General features: G+C 44.5%; 1 protein-coding gene across 1 annotated transcript; it reads left to right on the forward strand.

The window, feature by feature from the left end:
• Positions 1–3,248: 3,248 nt before the first annotated feature.
• On the forward strand, positions 3,249–13,388 carry NCOA4 (nuclear receptor coactivator 4). Its single transcript, XM_062618845.1, is given in 13 exon segments — positions 3,249–3,436; positions 3,438–3,685; positions 3,688–3,749; positions 3,751–3,779; positions 6,265–6,418; positions 6,872–7,012; positions 7,131–7,219; positions 7,717–7,825; positions 8,409–8,480; positions 9,114–9,257; positions 9,483–10,484; positions 10,968–11,057; positions 11,626–13,388. Coding segments are annotated over 13 exon segments (2,319 nt in total). The 5' UTR covers positions 3,249–3,263; the 3' UTR covers positions 11,632–13,388.
• The last annotated feature ends 3,252 nt before the right edge of the window (positions 13,389–16,640 follow it).

Here is a 16,640-nt window from a genome sequence, read left to right on the forward strand (position 1 = left end):
CCCAGCGCTCCACTCCTGCGGACAGGACCACCCGCCGCCATTAAGGAGCCAACGCCAGGCCCCGCAGCTGCTCCGCCGTGCCGCCAGAGGGCGGGCGGGGGCGTTGCTCTCGCGAGAACGGCCGTTGTTCGGCGGGCAGCTGCGGTGGCGCTGAGCAGCGGGAGGGCATCGCGCCGGACACCGGTGAGCGCGACCCTGCCGGGCATCGCTGGGCGCGGCGGGAAGGGCCGGGGGGACGGGCCCAGGGGGGCCGGGCTCAGGGGAACGGCGTAGGCCGGGGACCCCCGCAGGCCGGGCTGGCTGCCGGTGCACGCTCGGGGCCGGACACGCGTGCCGTGCCGTGCCGTGCCGTGCCGTGCCGTGCCGTGGGGGTGCGGGCAGGAAAGGCGGTGTCGTTGGTCTCCGTGCGGGTGTTCTTGCAGCGGTCTCGGTGTCGCCGCCAGGCTCGGGCCCGCTCGCGGGAAACGCTCGGCCCTGTGCTTGAGGAGGTGGTGGCTGCCCCCCCCTTCCCGCGCGGCGGGGCCGGGGTTCCGCACAGGGCCGGCGGAGCGGCGCTGGGCCCGGCGTGCAGGGGAGGGAGTAGCCGAGCAGAGCCGCTCGTCGGCGGAAGGCGAGGTGACCTGTGTCCCGGGCGCTGTGACTGCGGCCCAGGAGTAATGAGCTGGAAGTCGCTGAAGCGGCACGGGTTGGGTCGGGCATGAGCAGGCAGGCCGGTCGGGAAACGAGCATTCTGTGGCGGAGGGCAAACGTTGATGGAATATGAAGACATGGATTGTTTTATTCATCTCGCTTTCTTTTTATGCCCGTGAGAAGTTAAGCCTCTAGCACGCCTGAAGAAATCTTGCCCCTTAATCGAAAAGTCAGAATCTTTTGTAAGCAGCTGCGCTTTTCAAAGGTGTAAGCAGTAGCCATCCGGGTTTGGATTCAGATGACCAGGAGTGGTCATGCACTGTGTTTACTCGAGGTTTGGCAAGCGCATGTTGCTAGGTAATTGGTAAGTGACTTGAGCCAGGGCTTTCAGGGATTTTGCTAGGCATGCTTTCAGCTTCAAACTCTGTATTTGTGGCTGGGATCACATGTAAAAGCTGACAGAGGAGCAAGATTGTTACAGCGGGGTTTTAGGTAAGGTATGCAGTCATGGAAGGGGAAGAAAGCTGGCGGTCATGTAAAAAATACTGTTCATAACTCTGCAAGCGCATAATGTATTGATGGACGTATCGTGAGCATGGCTATGCTGTCTCTGGGGCCATATGCTTCTAGCAGAGCGAGGGATTTCTCAGTTGTTTTTCAAAGGGTTTTAAACACAAAAGTCTGAAAGCTAGTTGTGTTGTAATGTGAAATCTGTGTTAAGATAACAATGTGTCTTTTCCACTCTGGGATACCTACTTTGGTGTTATATGTAATCATGGCATAACGATTTCAGGCCTTCATATTCAGATGTTCTGTGATTTTACTTATATGCCTGCTGTGCTGTACTTAAGGAATATGTTTTTGCAAGTGATGGAATAAAATGATGACCAGGCTTCCTGTCTCAGCTGCACTGGTGACTTGCAGCTCTTCAGAACCCAGCTCTTGTGAAAACATCTCAGTACCTGTGCTCTGTGCACATGCACAAAGAGCTTACTCTTCCAGGGCTTAAATAGGCTGGAAATGTAGTTGTGGGTGTTCAGGTCTACAGCACAGATCCAATACAGTGCAGGCAGAAACTACCTGAAGTTTAGAAAATTATTACCTGAAACTGTTACAATTACTGTCCTTTAAGGTGTTCATTTCACTTTCTCGTATTCAGAACTTTTAGAGGTCATAAACTGACATAGAGGAGACTTAGATTAGCTATAGGGAAGCTCTTCCCTGTGAGGGTGGTAAGACACTGGAACAGGTTGCCCAGAGAAGATGTGGATGCCCTATCCCTGGCAGTGTCCAGGGCCAGGTTGGACAGAAGGAGCCTGGTGTAGTGGAAGGTGTCCCTGCCCATGGCAGGGGGTTGGAACCAGATGATCTTTAAAGTCCTTTCCAACCCAAACCATTCAGTGACTTTTTTTTTTTTTTTTTTTTTTTGTGCACATGGCTTGTGACTTAAAAAATACGGTGGTGCCTGCATGTTTTGGAGCAAAATGAACTCCCCAGCAGAAGCTTCACACAGATCCTGGCTTGTGATGTGGATGCTGTACTGTACAGCATGCTTGTTATGTTTGGATGTAAATGGAATTTTCTGAGATTCAGCTCATGTACTTAGAGTACTTCACTCCCTGACTGCAGCTCCCACGCACCTGGGTTGGGACAGTTAGTTAAGAGGAACTACTGTTTTTTTGCGGGGTAAAATGGAAATGAAGTTCAGTTCAAGCAAGCCACCTGGTCTAAAACCACATGAAGTCAGGTCAGAGACACCTTTGGAACAGCCTTGTCCTGCCAGGTGAAAGAAATCATTCCATATTTATGAACAGAGTATTCAATGTTTGGTTCTGTTCCCTTCAGAAGCTTTTTCCCAGTAAAGCCTGGAATCTGCCATCTTTTTGAGGTTATCCAACACCCGTTTGAAATGGAAAACAATGATCTTGCCAAGCAGTGGCAGGGATGGTTGTACTGAAAGTGAAAAGCTGGTAAAACCAGTTTTGTGCTAGCCTGTGAGAAGTTGTGCAGGCAAGGAAAGGTTGTCTCTGCTCCCCAGCCGTGGGACTTGGAATCTGGAATTGGAATCTGAAATACGACTTTTGTCCAGCAGTTTCTGATCTACAAATAGAAGCAAAAAAGGACAAATAGAGTAAGTTACAGCTTGAGTGGAGGTTGTACAGAGCCCTAGGAGAAGTGGTGCTGTGACCAGGAGTTCTGGCTGAAGTGACAGCTCTTGAGTGAGGCTTTGGGTGTTAATAGAAACAGACAGAAATCTTTCCGCAGTTATTCTGTGGAACAGTAATATTATCTTCCTGCCACATTCGGGAAGTTCCTTTGGTTTCATAGCTGTGACATTTTTACTGATTACATGCAGATGTATACACGCACCTTCCTCAGCTGTGTGTGAAGTTGTGGAAGCAGGAATAGAAGTGATAAATAAGAACTGTGCATGTAAGTGTCATTTTGGTCGTTCCAGGAGTTAACGGCATCCAAGCGGTTTGTCACAGAAGGATTTCTGGAACTTCAGAGGCGCGGTGCTGGGCTGGGGAGCCTCTCGGTGCTGCGGTTTGTGTGTGGCCAGGCACATCAGGTTTCATTTGTCAGCTGTGTAGGCTCGCGGCCCTTTTCGCCCTTGTTGCTGCAGAAGCAGTATGTGGCTAAGCAGCCTTAGCGCCCGGGTGTGCTTTGTTGCATTTGTTACACAAAGAAGGCGCATTGCCACACTTCTGGAGTTGCAGGCAATAGCGGTTTTGTTGCAGAACGTTCTGGTTTTGCGGTTTAAGCTGCCAGCGGGATGCGGGGCGGCGCTCGGCGCTTCCGAGGACAGGGCAGGGCTCCAATGGATGTGCCTGGCCCCGGTCCCCACCCGGTGGAAAGACTTCGGGGGAAGGGGCCGGGCAGCAGCGCTGACGTGCGGGCGCGGTGTCGCGGGGCGGGCCGCGGGCTGGGCGCCACGATAACGCGCGGGGCGGGGGCCGGGCTGCTCCCTCGGGCGGTCGGGACCCGGCTCGGGTCGCGACACTTGGAGCGGGATTTGCGGCGAGACTGGCGGCAGTTGCACGGGATCTCTGTAAGACCCTTTGGAGCCCGCGCTTCTGCAGGGTAGAAAATGGAGACCGCGTTGTAAGCGGGACGCTGGGGAGTGAGTTGCTTCCTTCGCTCGGAATGTAAGTGCGAGTTCAGCTGGAGGGGGGTCGAGGGCGGTGCATCCCGGACGGTGGGGTAGCTCCGTGTGGTTGGAAACAGTCACATGACACAGAAATTGCCGACACTGGTGACTATTGCAACCGTGTATCCTGTTGCAGAAGTAATTGTATTTTGTTAGGGTTGAGGCCAAATGTGCCATTTCGGGTGCTTCAGAGCCTAGGACCTGAAAATGTCTCAAAACTCCTAGTGCTGTTTGGTGGTAATTAGGAAGCAAGGAAAAGGGGGTTACCCCCCACTTGTTTCTGTTAGAAGCTTGGAGTAATTGAAAAGAAGGATTGAATCTTGCCCTCAACAGTAATGATGGTTTTACTGACTAATTTTTGACAAAGCGTTAGAACAGCCGTCTTACAGGAGCTGGCTGGCTGGAGGAAAGCCTCATTTGTTCTCTCTGTATACATTTCGGAGAGAGATTCTTGCAAGCAAATGAAAAAACAGAAAAGCAACAAGCACAAGTACTCAGAGATCGTTAGAACAGCATATCTAAGTTCTTTCAATTGTATGAAGTTGCTAATGCAAAGTGTGAAAAAGTAGCATTTCTTCAGGGACTGAGCCGAATTCCCTAGTGGCATAAATTCAGCAAACACATAAATGATAATGGAGGATACTCGGGGCTTGGTATTTGTAGATGCACAGCTTAACATAATTTTCACAATACATTATCTACTCTGCAAGCAAACATGGCAATTGCATTTAGCCTTTCAGACTTTGGCTTGGTTGTTACATAAGAGTATGATCAATGAAATGATAATGATATGAACTTTTTTGTTTACTTTCATGACAGCTTATATCTACTATCTTTGTGTCTATCTCTTCCTTTGTATTAATACTTTTAGATTACATCTCAGAACTGGGGCTTCTACTTATCTTTTTGTTGTAGGCTGTACACGAGAGAGTTGACAAGCATGATAAAATCTAAGGGGTGTTGTGATTAGAAAGCTTACCCTTTATTGAACATCATTTGTAAGGTGAAGTTCATGAAACCTTACAGAATTGAACCTGTGCATGAATGAGAGGATGCAAGTACAAGGACAAAACTGGCATTCATAGCAATGGAGAATGATATATTTTGGACTTCTGCACCCCATCTAACCTGGTGTAGAATTAACATAAGCTTAAAAAATAAATTCAAGGTCGCTCTCTTGTAGTTGTGCTCTACACTTCCTAGATGAGCTGTTATGATGAGGATGGGAGTGACTTGTGTGCAGGGGTTTGCGGTGGCTCCTGTGTCTGCTCTGGGTCTCATAGCAGGGGCACATGGGAGAAGGGGAGCATGTGGTCTGGAGGGGACCAAGGGAGATGCAGGCTCTCCTCACAAGCCTTGGTTTTCTGTCAGCTTCCACTTAAAAACTTCTAGCCCTCTTCTCTCTGAAATACACAACTGTTGTATCTGGTGGGTCTTAGCTCTAGAAGGATTTTTGGGTTGCAGGTCATGGGGCTTGGAAATTGCAGACAAAATAGCTGCTCAATAACATGAGCTCTGTGGTTGTCTTGTCATATTCAAAATACTTAATTCCCTCCAGAGCGGTGGTAAAATCTATGAAATATTTAGATTTTCTTTAATTAATTCTGCTGGGAATTTCCATAGCTGTCATTGCTGAAGACTCATTTTAAATAAAACATGTACTGTGAGTCTTTAGTTAGTGCTTAGGAGTCACATAAAACAAACAGGAGAATTGGAACTCTTTGGTAACAACATACCCACCATTTAGAAAAATGCATATATCAGTGCTTCCCATTTTTTTTACTTAAAGTCCATGTTTAGCTTTTTTCCCCTTTCTTGCAGAATCCTTACCAGGGTAACTTCTGTAGAAATTTTGTACCTGAGCCCCTTTTACTTGAGGATATGCTGAAGCTGAGTAAGTTACCATGGCTGTGACCACCACAAAATAATGGGCAGCTGCCACAAGTTTTAGCCTTTGCAGCTTTGTAAAGCATGATCCTTGTATCAACCCTTGCTTTTCCAGTTGGTCAAATGGTATTAGAATTTTCTCATTTATGGGAGCCAGTTCATTGGCTGTACCTGAAAAAAAGGTGACTGAAACATTTCCTGTCCCTGGCCAGATTGTTCTCCTGCTCTGGCATTGCTGCTGGACCTTGCCTGAGTCAGGCCTCAGCTGCTGCAATTTGCTGGCTAGGCATAAAAGCCAGGGGAAGGTGCATGGCAGAGGAGGGTTGCCTAAGCTCTTGCGGTTGAAGCTGTTGTCAAATATCTGTTTGTTTTCCTGCAACTGTGCAAATTCTGTGGGTTGGGGAGTTTGAGAGACCATTGTTGCTCCTGGAGAAATCTTTATCTATGTTTAGAAAACTTGCAGCTGTGTCAAATCTTAGTTGGTTTTTTTTCCACCTTTATAGTGAAGTGAGCAGATGGTTCCTTATACGATGCTCTTCCTCTTCTCTTAAAGAGGAATAGAAACTATTACAATTTTTCTTTCCACTGTGTTTTAGGAACACTTCAAGAATGAGTCTGCCACAAGATAGAAGCAGAAATTCTTGCAGCAGTGAGCCTCTGGCAAAGTGCCTTCAGGCAAAGAAGGACCTGGAAACAGCTATATCTGGAATTGTCAAAGCTGAGCAGCAGATTAAAGAGAACTGGCGGGAGGTAATTTTAAATTCTTTGTAAAAAAATATTTTAATAACTAATATAACTCTAATGACAATTCTTGTTACTCCAGAGTACTTTTATTGCAGTGATGGCCCAAAACTTTCCTAGAGACTTGCAGCCATCTTGCTGTGTAATTTGGTCATGCTTTTGATAAAGGTATTTCTGTATTACTAGCTTTGGCACACAGAATTTCCTAAAGCTGTTGGCTGAAACATCAGAATAGAGAGAGATGGCAAATAACGTTGTTCTTTGATACTTCTTTGAAGGTGGCCTTGGAACTTTTACAAACTTTAGTCACGTGATGCTGTGGGTGACTGGTTCGTTTTTTAGAAACAAATTGCTCCAAAAATACCCCTTACCTGTGAGAAATACTGTTTTATCATCAGTGCAGCATATGCATGTTCATAATGTTTGACAGATGCTCTAGAGATGGTACATGTTTCCTCACAGGTGAAAGCAAAGATTCACAGCCACATCAGCCGCCACCTGGAATGCCTGCGCAGTCGTGAGGTTTGGCTCTTTGAGCAGGTAGATCTCATCCAGCAGCTCAAAGAGGAGGCGTTGCAGCAGCAGACGCAGGAGCTGTACTGGGTATGATTTGGTTGTAAATTGTTGCACTGGAATTTAAGCAAACTTTGTCCTTATGAGTGTTTTCTCAATTTTAATCTTGGAAGCCAAGACAATAATGTGTGCTTTGTCTTCCATGCAGTATCTGGGACAACTCAACTGCCTTATTCATCAGCTGGAGCGCTCCTGTAGTAACGAACTAGCAAACCAGATTTCAATTTGCCTGGAGAGGTAAATACATTTTATGATGCAAGTTAACACAATTGGTATTTATTTTGGTTTCTTAATTCAATCTGATTCTTTTATTCTAATGGAAGTAATAATACATTACTGCTACATTTTTTATGGTTTCCAGACATAGGATCTTCAGAGCAGTCTGAGATATGATTCCTTTCATAATTTTTATCTTAAATTATGAAAACAGGACCACGATGAGCATGAGAGGTTTTCATTTGTGCAGATAGTTTCACATATTAGTTGTTGATGGCAGTTGTAGTAAGAAGAAGAAACTTGTGTTTTGCTGGCTATTTATTCTGTTCTTGGTTTGTGGGTAAGCATCTCTATTCAAGTATTAAAAATCTTTTTGTTACTTAATTAGTGCCAAATCAGTTGGAAGCCATTTTATGAAATAGCAGGCTGATTCCCAAATCATGACATTCCAAAGCAAGAAGATTGTAATTTTTGGTTTTTAACTTTTCTTTATGTCACTATCATCTCACTCTTTCAAGACTGGAGAGTCTTACTCTTAAACCAGAGGAGTCTTCCATCCTGAATTTTGAGGCTGACACATCTTACCTTCGCCAGGCTATTACCTCATTTGGTTCAATTAAAACAATGGTAAGCACTTTCCCAGACTGGAATACTTGGAAAAAAATCCAAGGCAGTATTGTAACATATTACAAGTGGTATTTCTACTTTTAGTTATAGCTTGAATGGATCTTGTGTATGAATCACATGGTTTCAGCTGTATAATGTATACCCAGTGGTTTATTAACTATTGCATGCAGTTCTGATTTTGACTGAACTTCAATCTAGTTATGTACGTGTTCTCTTAATATATTTTGGCAGAGACTGAGGGAATAGTGTTTGTATTCTTACTCTATTCCAGCAACTGAAAATTAATGTTATGGTTTTCTTTAGCTATTAATGGTTACACATTGTATGGCTTTCTGTGCTATAAATATTGTGGGCTTTTTATATAAGCAGCGTATTTTCTGTATTATTTGGGATAATTTTCTTAAAGGAAGTGGACTGAAGCTGGTGGTTTTTATAGTAAATCTTCCTCCATTCTGTTTTTTAAATATTGAGAAAATGATTAGCCACAAAAAAAAACAGTGAGTTATAACTTCTGCTTTTGTGTAGAATACATCCTAGAAACTGGAGAAAACTGAGGTTCAAATGAACTTTTCTTTCCTTACAGCAAACCTCAGAGAAAGAGAATACTTCTCCTTGGTTCCCAGGGCAGAACTGTGCCCTAATGAACTGTGAGCAGGTAAGATTGTGTCTGTGAATGGTTAATTGTATTAAAGGGAAAAAGGAGAACTCAAGCACAAGAGGTTAGATTGCTTGAGTAATGACTTCTGTTTGTTTGTTAACATGCTTGAGTAGCCAGTAAGTCGCTGTGGTCAGCAGCAGTGATCCGATGTTACTGCTCCAGGAACAGACATGCAAGAACATAGTGTGAAAGGGAATTTGGAGTGATACTGTCAGTCAGAATCTTTTAATTGAATGTTCCTCAATGTTGTCAAGCCAGGATTGGAACTGATTCCTTTTAATCCAGAAATTCATGGGCTGTCTTATGTTGGGCTCTGCACAGAAACAGCCTCAGTGAAGGAGGGGGGTAGTAAATTGGGAATTGTAGTCAGAAGGAGGGCTACAGGTATCAGAAGTGTGCATTGTAGAAGTTGTCACTTTGATGTCTTGTCGTTTGCTCTCTGAAGAATCTGGGATCACAAAACAATCTATCAGTGCAGTGGTTTAAAGTCATACAAGCTTTTTACTTACTTAGAAGGGGCTGATTTTGATTCTGGTTCAGAAATACTGATGCATGTTGAATGCCTGTTCTGGTGTTCACTGCCTCAGCAGTTAAGAGCTTCTCATAACCAAGAATTGCCTTTCTCCACAGAAGACACTGTATGGGACAGTGAGTGCCTCACTTGCCGACTGGTTACTCGGGAGCAGACCTCTGGGTGCTTGCCAGGCTCCTTATGTTCCCAGCACTAATCTTGCAGAATGGGTTACACAAAACCGTGTGTCAGAGCCCAGCCAGGTAAGCCTTTTATGCACTAACCTGGTTTTTAGTAAAGGGGAAAACAGTTTCTGACCGCAGGCAGAATGCGGTGGGAATTTAAACCCTCTAATTCTCTTTACTCTGCCTCGGGGTGAACTAAGACTTTTGCACTTGCTATCAGAATGCTCCAATCCGTACTGTGCAAACAGTCACTGAACATTGCCTTTCACTTTTAATACATGTGTTCTAATGTGTCTTTACTAGGATTTAAATTCTTCCAAAGTTTGTTATTTTGACCAAGCCTGGGGAAATCTGAAAGATTTGGAAAACTGGCTCCTGCAAAATCAACAGCAGGATGTTGCTGGGAAGACAGACTCCACTGGCCACAAGGACTCCGCCTCTACTTTCAGCTCGTCCTTTTCTACTATTGAAAAGGTGGAGGAATTAGAATCCCTTGGACAAGAAGAGATGGACCTTTCTGACTGGCTGCTTACAGCTGACACAGAAAATGGAAGCACTGCTTCAGATGAGAAATGGAAGAATGAATTCAAACCTTTTAGGGAAGAATTTAATCTGAATGATTGGCTCCTCAAAGCTGAAACATGTACCAGTTGTTGCGGCAGCCAGATCAAAAGTGTGGAAATTGAGAACCTGGGAAATCTGAAGTGCCTGAATGAGCATCTTGATGGAAAGAAATCACCCACTACGTCTGCTGTGAATGCTTGGCTTCTTCAGCATTCCCAGGCCCCGTTTAAAGTGGAAGATGTGTGCAAAGCTAATGAGCTGTGTGCCAGTTTTTCAGAATGCATGTGTGATGAAAACTGTGGAAAAGTGGCTCTGTGTAAATGGCTTCTGAAGAAAGAAGGGAAGGATAAAAATGGCATTCCAGTCAGCCAGAAAGACGTACCAGACCCTGAGCATGAGAAGGCCAAGTCTGCTACCAGTAGCTGGCTTAACCCCACACAGCAGCTCACAGGAGAACCTGTTAGTGCAGAGAAAGCAGATTATTCAGCAGAGATCGCAGAACCCTTGAAAGTATTGCTCGAAAGGCCTCTGACAAGCTGGCTAGCTAAGGCTGAGCACAAAGCAGAAGGGGCAGAAGAGAAGGCAAGTAGGGAAAAAGCAGATAATAGTTTCAGGAGTCCTTTCCTAGACCTCTTCCACCTCCCCTTGAACGTAAATAGTTGGGTGCTGACTTCAAACAACCCAGAAAATGCTAACCCACCTCCAGCAGAAGATAAATGGCTTCTACGCAAGAAAGCACAAGTGAGCATAAGTTTTTGTTACTGCCGTATTCTAAACCAATGTGCCGGGTTTATTGTTTTACCAGATATAATGCCTGCCTCCTCTTCTAAATTCGTAGCTCTTCTGACTAATACTGACTGACAGTTTTTAGGTGTCTTATGTCTTGTAATGCTTTTGTGATTATTACTTAGTTATGTAGATGAGGCCAGTGTTTAACACAAAACAAGATAATAGGTTTTACTGAATGAAGCAAGTATCTCAAAGTCTCAGAAGTCAGTTTTATTTTCTGTTTGAACACTTGGCAGAATGTGAAGATACATCAGAATTGTAGAATCATAGAGTTGGCTAGGTTGGAAAAGACCTTTAAGATCATCAAGTCCAACCTTTACTCCAGGACTGCCAGGTCCACCACTAAACCACGTCACTAAGGGCATCATCTACATGCTTTTGAACATGAATGTATTTATGTTTGGAGATCAGTAATTAAGGTGACTTCTCTTTCAGGACTTTGGCCTTCCTACAGTTTGTGACCTTTTTGCCTGTATGAAACTCACTGGAGATAAAGAGAAATGGCTGTATCAGACTCCTTTACAGGTAGGATGCACAGAATGCATGAGAATGGCTGAGCCTAAATGTAACTTGGGGATACGGAATACAGGCACTGGCAGCTAACTGGCATCCTCGCAGTTCTCAGAATGTAATGTCTAACAGCCCTGTGATGCCCTCCACCTTTTTAACAGGTTGGACCATTCTAGTTTTTTATCATTCCTCCTCTTTTGATCACAAGCCAGGAAGGGAATTACTTGTGTTCTTGAGTAGATCACTCTTCAGCTGATTGACACTTGGTAAAATCTTGGTAACTACTGTAACTGGAATGTGCAATTAGTGTCTAAATTTCCAGGCAGCTTCTCTCTTATCTCGGTAGTGTATTTACAGTTGACGTCATGTTTTCCTTTCTGCTGAGATAACTCTTTATCATTGTTTTTGAAGTTCATGAAGAAGTCCTTCTTAGCAGGCGCATTGCAAGCCCTAGAAGGCAAGATACTCAGTTCTAGGAACTATTTTAGTATGGGTCTTTTTCCAGGGGGTGTCTTGTGTTTTTTGTCCAGAAGTGTTGCTTTTGGTTTACCACAGAGAATAACCCCATTTTAAATTTGTTTAGATGTGAAGAACTGGAAGCATCGAAATCATCCCCTTCCTGCTGATCCAATCGCACAGCCCGCTGAGTGACTGCAGCCAGCTGAGCTCTTGTGTTTTGTGTTTGGCCATCTGCTTTTTCTTCTCAAATTATAACAAAAAGAAAGATTACTCATATAACCGAGTTACAGTGCAGAAGATGCCTTTCTGTCATGATTAATTCTGAAATGTAAATCCACTGAGCACAAACAATCCAATACTATAGAGGTGTTAGTAAATTTGTATCTGTTACGGGACTGTGTGAATCTTTTTAATGGGTTGTCACTTGAAGCCAGTGCAAATATAAAGCAGATCTCCCTGGTGCTGTGAAACGTTCACCCTTGGCAGGGACTTTAGGAGTGTTGCTGTTTCTTTCAGCTGCTACAAGTTTGTGGTAAGCTGGGTTTCAGCTTACTGGGATTGCAGGATGACTTAGGCTGTATTTGGAAGTAATTTCTTTTATAGAGCAATTGCGAGCTTTAAAGTTTCCATTTTCATCTTGTAGAAGTGCATCTCCTGGCTGTGTGTAGTCTAGACTTTGAAAAAGGCAAGAACTTACGGGACGGGACACGTGGCAGGAGAATAGGTAACTTAGTTGTGAATGAAAACTTTTCTTGCAAATCTTTGAGCCCTTCAGAGAACAGACTAGGGTGTTAAACTTCATGCATCAGTAGATCAGATGTGTCCCCAGCACTTTATAACTATTTGAATTTCACTGAAAAAGCTCTAAGATGAAATGTGTATGTTTCTGCTGGTTCTAGATAATTCATAGTGAACTTTTATCGACTAAACCACTGGAAAGCAGGCATCTTAGCCACATAATATTTAAAGGTAATATTTGGGGAAGTAGATGCCTTCTCATCTGATTGATATGATGTTATTTAACTGGGAAACACGAACTTAGTAAACTGTGTGTCTCCCACTGGTGCATTTTAAAGATATTTAATCTGTGGAATTCCATGTTATGCATATGAAAGTGGGGTTGGGTAATTCCGATTCCTGTAGCTGTGGACGTAATACGAGCAATACCTCTTCAGCTGTTTAGCATTTTGAGCCTGTAGGAAAGAGTGTGGAGGTGGAAATGTGGATCACACCTGTCAGCTTGCATGAAAAACTGTGAAGTTATATAGCTCCTAGTGCAACTTATACTGGCTCTTAATGACTATAAAAACAGCCTCCCCTTCTCCCAGCCCAGCACCCTGCCAGGGAATAAAAGTGATTGTTGTTCTTCACAACCTTGTAGAAATGATTAGCAAGATCCAATGTTGGTGTCACATGGCAGTGTGAACGTGTTCCTGCCTGATAGAACCTGTGCATTTGTTTAAAAATCAGTTTAGTCTGAGAGAGTGACACTGCACATCTGAGAGAGGCCCTGAAAGGACGTCAGCAGACTACCTGCAGTGCTCAGGCTTCTGTAGCTGGGGCTTTCTGCTGAAAGCAGTAACATGTTTCTGAAGTTCTCTTTGCCCTTTGAACGTGTCCTTGCTGCTGCATGGGAAGACTGCACTGTGACTAACTCCAGTAACAGCCTAATTTGATTAGCAGTTGAACTTAATAAATGTGATTGACGTGCAGCCCACCTTATAATTCCTTGTAGTCGTCATTGTGTGCTACTTTGTCAGTTCATTATGAGCCTTTAAAATTTGGGGGTTATGTATTCCTTTACTTACTCAACCGACTTGTTATCACTAATTGATATTTATGTGAAACATTGATTAGTCTTTTCATTAAAAAATAATTACAACCAAAGGCTGTGTTATATCTCCTTTGCACGGTGGTTCACACAGCACACTGTGGCATACTGCCCAGGTAGCCTCTGTTAGGATGTGGCTGCAGCTCTGTCTCCAGCCCTGGACTGCACTCACCTGCTTTAGCTCATCCCTTCTCCAGGACACGCAGTTGCACAGAGCCCCGGCACCAGGCACACACCAGGGTAACCCCTGTCAGTTACTGCACTGCAGCACGAAATGCAGATTTAAACATGACGTGTGTTTCTTACAGCTCTGGAATACTTAAGGAGGCTGTATGGGTCTAAGCAGCCTTCGGCCCTCTTCTCTATGGCTGTGAAACATCTCTGGTCTGGCTGTGCAACTGGAAGTTAGCTCCTCTCTGGTGCCTCTGCTTTCCTAGTTTTTGGACATTGAACTTGCTGCATGTTTTGTTCCTCTTTTGAGGATTTTCCATTTCTTTCAACTGGGCTGCATTGTACCATGAAGAGAGCATTCTCATGAGGCATCTGGGCCTGGCAGCTGTTCAACCACCATACCTTGAATTTCACATGTGAGTGTGCATATGTAGTTTTTCTAAGTGGATTGGAGGTTCTTAGAAACAGCTACGTGCAGAACTCCTGGACATATATCCTGAATGTTTAGCTTTCAAAGACAGTGGGGGGAATACTTAAGGTTTCCCCAAAGACAAAGAAGGACAGAGTAGTGGGAGCAGAGAATGCTCTTCTCAAACATGTGGAGACCTTCCTTTGAACAATCTGAGATTATCAGATTGATGCCTTGTACTGAGCAGTGCTTAATTCCACTTCTCTCTCCCAGTGGAGCTGGAGCAGTTACTTCCTGCTTCCCCCTCAGCTGTGTTTCTGCAACAGATGAATCCTCCTGACTTGCTTCTGAGCAAAATAACTGAAGTGCTTTGTGGCTGTGTAGTGTCTGTGCTGGTGACTTTGCAAGTTAAAGAGTGCCTGATGAGGACCTGTTATGCCCCTGCACTTGAGATCTGCCACAGGCATCATGGGGGGCCCTCAGCCTGCAGACAGCAGAGGAGAGGGGGGAAAGGCCAGCACTTGATGGGGTTACTGGTAGAGGCTCCCCAAGTCAAGAAAGCAAACTGCCATTTCTGCTGTTAGACACACAAAAGAGCATGAGGGTATGAGTGGCAGCAGAGGTCTCCTTCCCTCCCAAGTGCCCACATGGAGCAGGGTACCAGACAACTCAGACCCAACTCTGCTGTTGCAAGTCAGGGGCTGTTCTCACACGACAGAGAGAGGGCGGCTGAAACAGGGGGAAGGGACACTCAAGGGGAACAGAAGATAAGTAGTAATGATGCTGTGAAAGTACCAAGGGGCTGTGGTACCCTTTGGTGTCCTTGCAGTGCCTGACATTCACCAGTGTAGGCCCACAGAGTACACAATGCTCCACTTGAAACATACCTATTTCCTATCTAGAAGTTAGTAAGTACAGGGTAGCCTTGCGTTAAAGCATAAAAAAGGATTTTCCCTCTCCTTTTCAGTCTCAGATTAGGTCAGAGGTAACACAAGTTATGAACATGGGATCGTTTTTCTGCCCCAACATACATTTGTTGTCTTGTTTTGATAAGCAGCTTCTGGTTCATGGAGGAAGCTGGAGATTCCTATCGCATGACTAGTGACTTTTCAACATATTCCCCAGCTGTAAAAGAGGTCACCTGCTGACAGGGAATGGTGGAAGTGGTTTGCTTTTCTCTGTTCCAAAGACTACATGCAAGCAGCTTTACAAGGTTCAGAAAGCTTTCATTATAGCTGTTGTCTCAGGCTCCCTCACTTGCTGCCGCAGCATGGAAAATCTGTCTTGGCTTCATCAGCAAAATTAGATGCCGTGACTGGCACTGCAAGAGGACAAAGCATGGCTCTTCAAGATGGCCAAGGCTGTTTGCTCACATCCATGTAATACTGCATAGCAGAACTAAAACTTGCTTGCCAAATCCTGCTTGCAACCTGATTTTGCTTCCTTTTATTCCAGCTGAACTTGAGTACACTTTTGGTCACAGATTTAAGTAGCAACTTTATATATTGTTCACTATTAAATTGTGAACACAGCAAGTCTCAACACAGAACATCATAAAGCTGTTCTCTGTATTCCATAATGACAACTCACCTCCCTCACTGCTGCCTCTGTGCTGGCTGCATTTCATAATTCAAGCTATAGACGACCCCATATACAAACAGGTCATGAACCAAAGCTTCTCGTAGCCCTAGAAACACAGCTATTTCAGAAAAATGCACCAAGCTCTGCCCCTGAGGCAAGCAATTCCAGGAAATCTGAGATTAAGGCAGACCAGGTACCATGCTAAGTTGTCTAAAGAGTCAGCCTAGCCTTAAGGTCATGGCAACTTTGAACTTACAAAAGCTTGTTCCTACAAGATCTCCTGTGCACCATTTGTTAAGCTTCACAGTTTTCCCACTTCAGCTGGGGGGAAGAGTATTATGTTATGGGTTACATCTCAGTCCTGGGTTATGTTTCAGTCCTCAAAGTTTCTAGAAAACTTTAAAAGATCCTTTGCTAAGTTCCTGAAACTTAAAAGGCAACCCCTGCCCATCAGCCCCCAAAGCAGCCATCGGTCCTTCATCCAGCAGAGTCAAGCACGCACGAGCGTAAATCCTATTAACAGTGATGAAGATATGGGTGGGAAGGAACTCACTGATGCTGATGGGGGAGAAGCAGCTCAGGAAGAAAGTGCACATGTCCTCCTAGTGTCCCAGGTGACAGCATTGCACAACTGGTGGCTATTTCTCCTTTCTGCACTACTTGGGTGGTACAGCCCTTGAAAAATGTGTGCTAGAAGATCTGGCTCTAACACCACAACGGTAATCCACAGCTCACAGAGGAACACATGGCTTAACAAGAAACAGCATTTACAAAGTGGGTGAGAAAAGGCCCATTTTTTTTCTTTACGCTACACCTAGTTAAGTGTGGCATAAAGCACCTGCTGTGACCTGGTATCCAAGGGAAGCTAATTGAGTTCAACTGTGAAAGTTCATTTCCTACAGCACTTGCTCCGTAAGAAAAGCTTTTCTCAACAGCTATCTCTTCCTGAAAAGGCTGTGCTTCTTTTGGGAGGAAGGTAAGAGCTTGCTTCTGCTGCTTTTTTTTGTTGTTGTTTTGATTTTGTTGGGTACAATGTAGTTCTCGAGTTGTTTCAGTAGGCAGAACTCAAAGTAAACTCTTGTTTTGCATAAATCTGTCTACTAAGCATCAAGTTTCTTGATTTTTTCCTTTGCCCTGCCTTCATTCA

This window comes from Pezoporus occidentalis, unplaced genomic scaffold (genome assembly GCF_034315485.1).
Source record: "Pezoporus occidentalis ecotype Australia unplaced genomic scaffold, CSIRO_AGI_Poc_V1 ctg204, whole genome shotgun sequence".
Taxonomy (NCBI): domain Eukaryota; kingdom Metazoa; phylum Chordata; class Aves; order Psittaciformes; family Psittacidae; genus Pezoporus; species Pezoporus occidentalis.